At 36.1% G+C, this 12,648-nt stretch overlaps 1 protein-coding gene across 1 annotated transcript; it reads right to left on the bottom strand.

The window, feature by feature from the left end:
* Nucleotides 1-9,340: 9,340 nt before the first annotated feature.
* On the bottom strand, nt 9,341-12,071 carry LOC141596371 (heat shock 70 kDa protein 18-like). Its single transcript, XM_074416502.1, has 2 exons — nt 11,723-12,071; nt 9,341-11,288 (listed from the first exon to the last, which is right to left on the bottom strand). Exons 1-2 carry the CDS (start codon nt 12,003-12,005, stop codon nt 9,583-9,585), a joined length of 1,989 nt encoding a protein of 662 aa, XP_074272603.1. The 5' UTR covers nt 12,006-12,071; the 3' UTR covers nt 9,341-9,582.
* Nucleotides 12,072-12,648: the final 577 nt, after the last annotated feature.

The following is a 12,648-nucleotide window of genomic DNA, read 5'->3' as shown; positions in this document are numbered from 1 at the left end:
TAGAAGGATTGATTGAGGGGTTTTGTCAACTAAAGTGCCTAACTTTGGGTCGGTTTAAGTCTCTTAAAATTGATTAATTTTCATCTTAAAACTCACTTGTTTGATTGCTTGCCTCATACTCTTGTTTGAATTTCTTTTAATTGTCCTTGAAAACTCAACCAAAAACCCCCCTTTTTACATATTTGTTGTTATTGTTGTCACAATTGTTCTAATTGCTCTTTTAATTTCACTATTGCAAAACCCATCTTCTCTTGGGTTCGATCCCTTGCTTACTATTTTACTAGTTTATAATTAGTGTTAATTAGTGTGTTTAGTGGTATATAAATTTTTAATTTGGCCGTCCTTTATTGCGACATTTTAGGCTTGTCAAATTTTGGCGCGTTTCTTGGGGGAAGGTAACGGTTTTGCTAGTGTTTTTATTGGTATTTTTAGTATAGCTGTGTTAGTTAATCTTTGTTTCTTGTTGATAGTGTCTTGTTCATCACTTGTGTGAACTTTTTGATTGTGTGCTCTTGTGTAGAGTTGTTTATGGTCAATACTAGGAATTCAAGTGAACCACTTTTTCCATTCAAGTTGCTTGAGTAACAAGACAAAGTAGAGACTCAAATTTAGTTAACAAGAGGGAATATCGTTCTACAACAATTACTCAAAGAAATTAACTCTAATACATCTTTTCGCTAATTGGAAATGAAATTTATAAATCTAAAATATCATTTTTATAACTCAACTTAATCGATTAAATAAAACATAATCAGTATTAATATTTTTTATAATAACAAATTTTAAAATAGCATACCAAAGCAAATTTGCACGGTTTAAAACTAATATAATCTTAATACCTATCTATACTCACGAGATTGTTGAATCAGTAAATGAATATATTTTGTCGCTTAGTAAAAGGATGAGAGAATTTATTTAAGCTCGATGAGGTGTGTAGTGATGACAGAGGTACAGTGTGATGACATACACTCTCTGAATTCCTCAACAGTATAAAATGTGTCGGACTCCCGAATCACCAATTGATGTTGAAGGTCGGTGCTATGGTGATCAATGTTGTTAGGATCGGGATCCTACTTTAAATCGATGAGCCGACTGAGACCGAATCGATAGGATTGGATCGTAGAATCGTATGATCCTACAAATTACTAAACTACATAATTGAGTTATCAAAATATGTTAAAATCTCGTGTTTAAAGTTTAATCACACTATTATCTTAGCATGTGTTTACAAACTTTCCCGTTTATAGTAATTTTCTATTTTAAAATTCATATATAAAATTTTAGTAATCAAAAAAATTGGAATGTTAATATTGTAGGATCGAGTCGTATGATCGGGTTAAGATTATACTTTAAAAAAATTTGAGACAAATTGAATCGTAAGATTCTACAAAATTAAGATCCTACCTAGGTCCGGATCGGTATCCACTTTTGGATCGTAGAATCGTAAGATCCTATGATCCGGATCGGGAGTTTAACAACAATGATGGTGATGCTTCTGCGAAACACTGATCAATCATGTGGGTTGTGTAACGGTACAACTTACGAGACTAATTGTGACTGATCTGGGGGCATGATGGGCTCCTATTTCTACATAGTTTTGGCACCATTTTAAGCTCATTTGGTAACACTTGGTGACGGTTTTTGACGATTTTGACGTTATTGAGCCAATTCCATGTGCTTCACCATTTAGCATGGTTTCAAGTGAAGATTAAGAAGTCAAGAGATAGAGAGAAGTGTCCAAGGAAGAGCCAAGAACAAGCATTGAAGAAATACCACAAAAAAGCCTTCCAAAGGATCAAGTAAAGCACGAAAGAAAGACGCGTTCCAGGACCAAACTCGCACCGTGCGAGTTTCCAGACACCAGAACTCGCACGGTGCGAAATTTCTGGGTTTGATGGCATTTTGTATTACGAGCCTCTCCTTTGTTAAGCCCATAATTATTAGGTTACGTTAGACTATAAATAGGATGTTTGCAAGTAGGTTAAGAGATCTTTTGCTCACTTTAATTAATCAAGTTGTAATTTGGGAATATTTTCGTCTTTTTGAATTGGGTTTAGATCTAAGCATGGAGAACTAATCTCCTTTTCTTAACATATGCAAGGTTAGAGACATTATGCATACTGGTTATCGAATAATAATCGTTGGGTTCTTGATCCTAATGGTTATTCCATAAGCTCGGGTTATCATTGGTTGCAGGGACTGCACCCCCCTGTGCAGTGGTATCAGGAAGTGTGGGATACTTGGTGTGTGCCTAAACACTCCTTTATTGGTTGGCTCATTCATCATGAAGCTTTGAATACAAGGGAGAAATTGTTTTCCATAGGAGTGGAAGATTCTAGGCATTGTGTTCTTTGTGAAAAGGATGTGGAGACTCATGCTCACTTGTTTGGTTTGTGTGAGTACAAAGAGCACTCAATGGTATGGAGAATTGGTTACGGGTTGGGCTGGCTGGAGTTCCTCATGCTAGTTCGACATTGCAGATTAAAGTTTGCCATATGGTAAAGATGGCTTGTTGGTACTATCTTTGGATGGAAAGGAATCGTTGCAGAATGGAAGCGAGATTAACTAGGCCTGAGATCGTCTGTCTGAAGTACAGAGGCTCATTAGATCACGAATTCAATAGCTGCTCCTCAGCAGGGTAGGGTATCTTTGATAAAACGTGGCTTCTCCATTTAGGCATTTATGTAATTTAGTTTGTGTTGGTATTGATGTACCAAGAAGTAGTTTGATGAAATGCATTGTAATGACTTCATTTTAAGATTATTAATGAAAAGCCCACATTTAACCAAAAAAAATCTCCTTTTCTTAATCCGACTCAAAGGCTTAATCTTTGGTTGTAAGACTCCCTAATCTTTCCTTAATTATTATTATTGTTCTTAATCTCTTGTGTTTAATTGCTTAATTTTGGAATCCTTGTTAGATTATTGTGATTAAGTGTGATTTCCTTGTTACATAATCTTTCCAAGTTCCTTAATTTATTGTTGTTGGGTTTATTAAGTGTGATTTCCTTGTAATCCCATGTTGAAACAACTTGTTATTAGACTAATGAATGTGATTTCTTCTTGGTTTAATTAACATTAGAGAGATTAAGTTGTAATTGCTCATTAATTGTGATTTCATTGTGAGTAATTCCACCTATTAGATTCTTATTGCTTCATCTTCTTGTTAATTAATCTATGTGTGTGATTTCCACTAGAGGAGTTGATAAGTTGGGTCAATCATTAAGTGTGATTTCCTTGTGATTGACTTCTAATTAAGGGAATTTGGAGATTTAATCTCACTAATAGGACAATAATATTGATTAGAAGGATTGATTGAGGGGTTTTGTCAACTAAAGTGCCTAACTTTGGGTCGGTTTAAGTCTCTTAAAATTGATTAATTTTCATCTTAAAACTCACTTGTTTGATTGCTTGCCTCATACTCTTGTTTGAATTTCTTTTAATTGTCCTTGAAAACTCAACCAAAAACCCCCCTTTTTACATATTTGTTGTTATTGTTGTCACAATTGTTCTAATTGCTCTTTTAATTTCACTATTGCAAAACCCATCTTCTCTTGGGTTCGATCCCTTGCTTACTATTTTACTAGTTTATAATTAGTGTTAATTAGTGTGTTTAGTGGTATATAAATTTTTAATTTGGCCGTCCTTTATTGCGACATTTTAGGCTTGTCAAATTTTGGCGCCGTTCTTGCGGGAAGGTAACGGTTTTGCTAGTGTTTTTATTGGTATTTTTAGTATAGTTGTGTTAGTTAATCTTTGTTTCTTGTTGATAGTGTCTTGTTCATCACTTGTGTGAACTTTTTGATTGTGTGCTCTTGTGTAGAGTTGTTTATGGTCAATACTAGGAATTCAAGTGAACCACTTTTTCCATTCAAGTTGCTTGAGTAACAAGACAAAGTAGAGACTCAAATTTAGTTAACAAGAGGGAATATCGTTCTACAACAATTACTCAAAGAAATTAACTCTAATACATCTTTTCGCTAATTGGAAATGAAATTTATAAATCTAAAATATCATTTTTATAACTCAACTTAATCGATTAAATAAAACATAATCAGTATTAATATTTTTTATAATAACAAATTTTAAAATAGCATACCAAAGGCAAATTTGCACGGGTTTAAAACTAATATAATCTTAATACCTATCTATACTCACGAGATTGTTGAATCAAGAAATGAATATATTTTGTCGCTTAGTAAAAAGGATGAGAGAATTTATTTAAGCTCTGATGAGGTGTGTAGTGATGACAGAGGTACAGGTGACAGTGACATACACTCTACTGAATTCCTCAACAGTATAAAATGTGTCGGACTCCCGAATCACCAATTGATGTTGAAGGTCGGTGCTATGGTGATCAATGTTGTTAGGATCGGGATCCTACTTTAAATCGATGAGCCGACTGAGACCGAATCGATAGGATTGGATCGTAGAATCGTATGATCCTACAAATTACTAAACTACATAATTGAGTTATCAAAATATGTTAAAATCTCGTGTTTAAAGTTTAATCACACTATTATCTTAGCATGTGTTTACAAACTTTCCCGTTTATAGTAATTTTCTATTTTAAAATTCATATATAAAATTTTAGTAATCAAAAAATTGGAATGTTAATATTGTAGGATCGAGTCGTATGATCGGGTTAAGATTATACTTTAAAAAAATTTGAGACAAATTGAATCGTAAGATTCTACAAAATTAAGATCCTACCTAGGTCCGGGATCAGTATCCACTTTTTGGATCGTAGAATCGTAAGATCCTATGATCCGGATCGGGAGTTTAACAACAATGATGGTGATGCTTCTGCGAAACACTGATCAATCATGTGGGTTGTGTAACGGTACAACTTACGAGACTAATTGTGACTGATCTGGGGGCATGATGGGCTCCTATTTCTACATAGTTTTGGCACCATTTTAAGCTCATTTGGTAACACTTGGTGACGGTTTTTGACGATTTTGACGTTATTGAGCCAATTCCATGTGCTTCACCATTTAGCATGGTTTCAAGTGAAGATTAAGAAGTCAAGAGATAGAGAGAAGTGTCCAAGGAAGAGCCAAGAACAAGCATTGAAGAAATACCACAAAAAAGCCTTCCAAAGGATCAAGTAAAGCACGAAAGAAAGACGCGTTCAGACCAAACTCGCACCGTGCGAGTTTCCAGACACTGAAACTCGCACGGTGCGAAATTTCTGGGTTTGATGGCATTTTGTATTACGAGCCTCTCCTTTGTTAAGCCCATAATTATTAGGTTACGTTAGACTATAAATAGGATGTTTGCAAGTAGGTTAAGAGATCTTTTGCTCACTTTAATTAATCAAGTTGTAATTTGGGAATATTTTCGTCTTTTTGAATTGGGTTTAGATCTAAGCATGGAGAACTAATCTCCTTTTCTTAACATATGCAAGGTTAGAGACATTATGCATACTGGTTATCGAATAATAGCTGCTTGGGTTGCTTGATCCTAATGGTTATTCCATAAGCTCGGGTTATCATTGGTCATGCGGACTCGCACCCCCGTGCAAAGGTATCGGGAAGTGTGGGATACTTGGTGTGTGCCTAAACACTCCTTTATTGGTTGGCTCATTCATCATGAAGCTTTGAATACAAGGGAGAAATTGTTTTCCATAGGAGTGGAAGATTCTAGGCATTGTGTTCTTTGTGAAAAGGATGTGGAGACTCATGCTCACTTGTTTGGTTTGTGTGAGTACAGAGTGCACTCAATGGTATGGAGAATTGGTTACGGGTTGGGCTGGCTGGAGTTCCTCATGCTAGTTCGACATTGCAGATTAAAGTTTGCCATATGGTAAAGATGGCTTGTTGGTACTATCTTTGGATGGAAAGGAATCGTTGCGAGAATGGAAGCGAGATTAACTAGGCTCGAGATCGTCTCATCTTTGAAGTACAGAGGCTCATTAGATCACGAATTCAATAGCTGCTCCCAGCAGTGGTAGGGTATGCTGATAAAACGTGGCTTCTCCATTTAGGCATTTATGTAATTTAGTTTGTGTTGGTATTGATGTACCAAGAAGTAGTTTGATGAAATGCATTGTAATGACTTCATTTTAAGATTATTAATGAAAAGCCCACATTTAACCAAAAAAAAATCTCCTTTTCTTAATCCGACTCAAAGGCTTAATCTTTGGTTGTAAGACTCCCTAATCTTTCCTTAATTATTATTATTGTTCTTAATCTCTTGTGTTTAATTGCTTAATTTTGGAATCCTTGTTAGATTATTGTGATTAAGTGTGATTTCCTTGTTACATAATCTTTCCAAGTTCCTTAATTTATTGTTGTTGGGTTTATTAAGTGTGATTTCCTTGTAATCCCATGTTGAAACAACTTGTTATTAGACTAATGAATGTGATTTCTTCTTGGTTTAATTAACATTAGAGAGATTAAGTTGTAATTGCTCATTAATTGTGATTTCATTGTGAGTAATTCCACCTATTAGATTCTTATTGCTTCATCTTCTTGTTAATTAATCTATGTGTGTGATTTCCACTAGAGGAGTTGATAAGTTGGGTCAATCATTAAGTGTGATTTTCTTGTGATTGACTTCTAATTAAGGGAATTTGGAGATTTAATCTCACTAATAGGACAATAATATTGATTAGAAGGATTGATTGAGGGGTTTTGTCAACTAAAGTGCCTAACTTTGGGTCGGTTTAAGTCTCTTAAAATTGATTAATTTTCATCTTAAAACTCACTTGTTTGATTGCTTGCCTCATACTCTTGTTTGAATTTCTTTTAATTGTCCTTGAAAAACTCAACCAAAACCCCCCCTTTTTACATATTTGTTGTTATTGTTGTCACAATTGTTCTAATTGCTCTTTTAATTTCACTATTGCAAAACCCATCTTCTCTTGGGTTCGATCCCTTGCTTACTATTTTACTAGTTTATAATTAGTGTTAATTAGTGTGTTTAGTGGTATATAAATTGTTAATTTGGCCGTCCTTTATTGCGACATTTTAGGCTTGTCAAATTTTGGCGCCGTTGCCGGGGAAGGTAACGGTTTTGCTAGTGTTTTTATTGGTATTTTTAGTATAGCTGTGTTAGTTAATCTTTGTTTCTTGTTGATAGTGTCTTGTTCATCACTTGTGTGAACTTTTTGATTGTGTGCTCTTGTGTAGAGTTGTTTATGGTCAATACTAGGAATTCAAGTGAACCACTTTTTCCATTCAATCCGGAAATTCAAAGATCACTTGCTTGGATAGGAGGAGGTATTAGAAGAGACACCCCGGTTATTGAAGAAGTTAACCCCGTTTCTCAACCAGACCAAGAAGAAGAGAACATGCACCCTTTCCTTTGAATCCCAACCCATACCCATTCAAATCATCATGGGTGATCGTGAGGACGAACAACCACAAGGACATGGTGAGAGAGAGAATCCACCAAGGCCTAAAACCATCAAAGAACTTACCGCCCCGGATCTTACACAAGTGCCCTTGTGTATCTCCTTTCCGGCCTTGGCGGAAAATGCCACCTTTGAATTGAAGTCCGGGCACAACAAATGGAATTCATTGGTCATTGTGGTGACCATTTACACAAATCAAACCATGAAGGAATCGAAGTACAAATCATCCTGAAATGAGGCTAGTGCCTACAATTCATGGATTATACAACACTTGTACCAGTCGTACGGTGTAGAATCTGAGTTTTGTAATAACGAATCCGAATACTATTTTAAAGAATATGAGCTTTATTAGATAGTATCTGATTTAATTTCATTCATTTACACAATAAAACAGGTATGTGAAGCGCGTACCAATTAAATTGCATAGCTGGTCAATTACTCTATTGTTCGATCAAGAATGGGTAGGCGAACTGGTTATACTATGTACGAAGTACTCCCTCCGTTCCAGTTATATGTTTACACTTCCTTTATTACTGGAACGGAGGGAGTAATAATAATTAAACATGCAAAATAAAATCGCTAAATAACCAGACGAATCCAATCCAATAAGAAAAGATCTTGGATAAAGAGGACTGATGTTCGTTCAGTTGTAATTGCAAGAATCAAAACTTCATTCACGGTCAGCCGTCGGAAGCAGTACAGAAGTACTTACTTATGTGCACCATTGACATTATAGAGTATATGAGTTTATTCCCATGCTAGTAGAAATAGAATCGTCACATACAAAACTTGGTATTTAAACGAAGCTGATAGAGTATGTATGTGTCGAACACTAGTAATTAGCTTAAGAGGTAAGCGTAAAGCATACCTGACTTGTGTTCAGGCCATTACAGCAATCGACTCTTATTTTACAAAATGCAATCTTGCAACGAACTCATTAGTTGAACATAAAAGAATTTTTTACTTAAATGGAGTTTTAAACCAAAATATTTACAAAAATGGGGCTCATTCCAAACTATTTACACGGAATGGGTCCACGTCAGCACCTTATTTTTTTTTTTACAATTTCTGAACTTGTCGACATATGATTCAGCGAGAAGTATTTTTTATTTTATTTCATAGACTTCTCGCCAGTTCATTCAGCGACAAGTTTGTGTATGTTGTTGCTCCTTGACATGCTTCTTCTCCATCTTCTTTCTCCTTGCTCCGTCTACCAAACCACAAAGTACCACCACCATTCTCTTCCTCTCACTTCTCTTGTCATATAAACATCTTGTTTTGAAAGCTTATCCTCGTATTTTGCAAAGGAAAAAACCTGCAATATTGCCGGACACAACTATTTTGCGATTTCAGTAAGTTGGTCTTTACTTGAGATTGATTTCCGCAATTTATTGACTCCCATTCCGGCTGTTTTTTTCTTGAGCTAATCAAACTACATCAACAATGAGCCAAGCATACAAATAAAAATGAAAGAGCGAGGTGAGTTATTAGCGTAACATATTCATTCACGAAACCGAAATCGTAAAAATAGTTGTGAGCGGCAATACTGCGGGCTTTTTTGTTTGCAAAGTACGATGATAATCACTCATAAAAAAGATGTGTATGTGATACGGGAAGTGAAAGGAAGAAAATGCTGGTGGTACTTTGTGGTTTGGTAGACGGATCAAGGAGAACGAAGATGAAGAAGGAAGCATGTCAAGGAGCAACAACACACACAAACATCTCGCTGAATGAACTGGCGAGAAGTCTATGAAATAAAATAAAAAAATACTTCTCACTGAATCATTTGTCGATAAGTTGAGAAATTGTAAAAAAAAAAAAATAAGGTGCTGACGTGGACCCATTCCGTGTAAATAGTTTGGAATGAGCCTCATTTCTGTAAATATTTTGGTTTAGAACTCCATTTAAGTAAAAAATTCAACATAAAACTATTTAGTTGAACATAAATAAAATAAAAAGTGACGAATACTACATAAAAAGGTACCGAGAAAATAGTCTCCATAAAATACCTTAAAGCACACAACAAACTAAAAATACAGATTCTCATTTGTGACCGACACTTTTCGTTACAAGCTTGTGATCTCTCACATAATACAAATGGGAGAGTAAGTGGGAGAGAGCTTCTGAGACGTCACAAACTTGGTACCCTCGCAAGCAAGACTTGTTGAATTCAAAAAAAAAAAAAAAAAAAAAAAAAAAAAAAAAAAAAAGACAACAGCAATCTCAATCAACATTGTTTAGCTCAATGACTTTAGTCTTCAAACTTTTCTTACCCAAAACATAATCACAAACACTCTGAAGCTCAGCCTTCTTTTCCTCAAACAAAAGCACATCCCCACACATATGATTCCAATCCAACCATCCCGTTATCCTCTCAATTGCATCTTCAATTAATTTCGTTTCATCTTCGCTAATTTCATCGCGACATCGTCTCAACATCATTATAACCTCGTCTATATAGTTCTCTAATGCGGTTTTAGCCTCAATAACCTTTTTGAATTCCTTGTCTTGAGCCTTATACATCTCACCCTCCTTCACCATTCTATCGATCTCATCCTTCGTTAGCCTTCCACTGTGCTCGGTAATAGTGATCTGGTCCTTATTATTGGTACCGACCAGCTTAGCTGACACAGTCAGAATACCATTAGCATCAATATTGAAGCACACATCGAACTTACACTCGCATTTAGGTCTTGGTGGTAGGTTGTACAGTGTGAACTTGCCTAAAAAGTGGTTCTCTTTGGCAATCAATCTCTCACCCTCAAAGACGCCAAATGTCACCTCTTCTTGATTGTCATATGCTGTAAAAAGCGTCTTATGCACCTTAGTTGGAATCGTTGTATTTCGAGGAACAAAGACAACCATGGATTCGACGAGCACGTATCCAACGAAAGACTCTACACCAAGTGATAAAGGAGTAACGTCGACAAGCACAATATCCTTATAATCTCTAACACCTGCTAAGATTGCCGCGTGAGAAGCGGCTCCATAGGCAACCGCCTCATCCGGATTGATATTTGTGCATAGCTCTTTTCCATTGAAGAAATCTTGCAACAATTGTTGTACCTTTGGGATCCGAGTTGACCCGCCCACAAGCACTATATCGTGTACATCAGTTTTCATCATTTTTGCGTCAATTAGACATTTATCCACGGGTTCTAAGCATTTCTCGAACAAGTCGTGATTCAGCTTCTCAAACCGTGCACGCGTAATTGTTGAACAAAAGTCCATTCCATCGAAAAGGCCATCAATCTCAATCGATGTCTCTGTTGTCGAAGAAAGGTTCCTCTTAGCTCTCTCACACGCGGCTCTAAGCCTCCCTAAAGCCCTAGGATTATCGCCCAACTTCTTCTTATGTTTCCTTTCAATCTCGGCCAAAAAGTACCCTACCAATCTCGTGTCGAAATCACCTCCACCAAGGTGGGTATCGCCACTCACAGCTTTAACCTCAAACGCATCTTTTCGGACAGACACTAAAGAGACGTCGAAAGTCCCACCACCAAGATCAAACACCAAGATATTCTTTGCGACTTTATTATTGTAGCCAGTAAGCTCCTTGTCAAGACCATAGGCAATCGCAGCAGCGGTGGGCTCATTAATAATGCGTAGCACATTGAGCCCAGCAATGACTCCCGCGTCTTTAGTCGCTTTGCGTTGTGCATCATTGAAATAAGCGGGAACAGTAACAACAGCATCCTTGACTTCTTTACCTAGATAGGTCTCGGCAATCTCTTTCATCTTAACTAGAATCATCGATGATATTTCTTCTGGCGAAAATAGCTTTTCTTCATCCTTATAAGACACCGCAATTACAGGGTTATTGCTATTAGTAGTATCATTAGGGTCGGCGATGACTTTAAAAGGCCAGTGTTTCATGTCATCTTGAACTGTTTGGTCACTGAATTTTCTTCCAATAAGCCTTTTCGCATCTATCAATCAAACGAACGAGGTTAATCATCATGAATATTATACGAAACCATATCAATCAGATTGTTTGGTACAATTAATAATACAGACTACAAATATTCTCCATAACTACAGTTGTATTAGACGAAACCATCTCATATACGATTAATACCCAACGAGCAAACTAGCTATCAGGAATCACTATTTATTGACAGAAATACCGAAATACCGAGTGCACAATGAGAATGCCGAACAAAAATTGTGGTCGAACACGAATCTATTGAATTTCTTAGACATGTAATCCCTAAAAACATACTCCGTATAAATTTTGGCAGAGGGCGAAGGCAGCGGCCTAAACATATAAACTTTGAATATTCTAGTTATACTGTACTCCTTAAATTGTACGTTAATGTCGGTAAATAAATAATTGAGACGGGGGAGTAGTAATAACACAAACCATAGATGGTATTGGCAGAATTCATGGGGGCTTGATTCATAGCAGCTTCTCCAATAAGGCGGTGGGTTTGGGTGAAAGCGACCCAAGACGGTGTTGTACGGTTACCCAAGTTGTTAGTGATGATCTCAACACGACCATGTTGCCAAACCGCAACACATGAGTACGTTGTCCCTAGATCGATTCCAATTCCCGGCTGCTTTTGTTCTCTACTCCCGAATCTCGTCTTCCACCAACTCTCACTTCCCTCGCCTCTCTTGGTCGGAGTTGAGCGCGACGACTTCATCTTCTTGAACAAATTCGGTAACTTTTTACTCGTTTAATAATCAAGAAAGTTCGTCGTGTTGGTATATATAATATCAGGCGGATTAGTTAGGATATTTGTCGTTTATAAGGAATCCTATTTGAAAAGGAATTTGTTTAAAGTTTATCTATTGGTTACCCCTTCCGGGTCAATAGTTATATATATTTCCTTTTTCGGGTATTTCAATCAATTAGCTATCTTTTTTCTATATATGATAAGTTTTTGTGGGTCATCTCCTAAGCAAATGCAATACTATGATTTTATGTGATCCAAAACCACTCTCCCCTATTTTCTTAATCTTTGTATTTTACCTATCATTATTAACGGGATATATTAAACTAAGGATTTTAATACATTATAAAATACTTGTGTACACAAAGTTAATAATTGTTTTAAAAAAATTTAAATAGCATATATGTTATCTACGTACGACTTATTCCACAAAGAACAAATTTCTTGTTATATTTATCTTTATCTATCTTTTATGAAACAATCCATACGTGGTTCATTATATCTTTTCAATAATTGTATTATTAATTTTAAAATTTAAGCATGTATTTAAAGTACTAGCCAGTGGAACGTAAATCTAAGGCTTGAAATGGGCCGTTTGACCCTAGATAGAATC

The sequence above is a fragment of the Silene latifolia genome, chromosome 8, assembly GCF_048544455.1.
Source record: "Silene latifolia isolate original U9 population chromosome 8, ASM4854445v1, whole genome shotgun sequence".
NCBI lineage: Eukaryota > Viridiplantae > Streptophyta > Magnoliopsida > Caryophyllales > Caryophyllaceae > Silene > Silene latifolia.
The sequence above is the reverse complement of the archived record's forward strand: the minus strand, read 5'-3'. Positions and strand labels throughout refer to the sequence as shown.

Excerpts from the sequence above, each read along its gene's own strand:
- LOC141596371 (XM_074416502.1), bottom strand. The coding sequence starts at position 12,005 with ATGAAGTCGTCGCGCTCAACTCCGACCAAGAGAGGCGAGGGAAGTGAG. Across the intron at positions 11,289-11,722 it reads TTCTGCCAATACCATCTATG|ATGCGAAAAGGCTTATTGGA; the intron begins GTTTGTGTTATT and ends TTTGATTGATAG.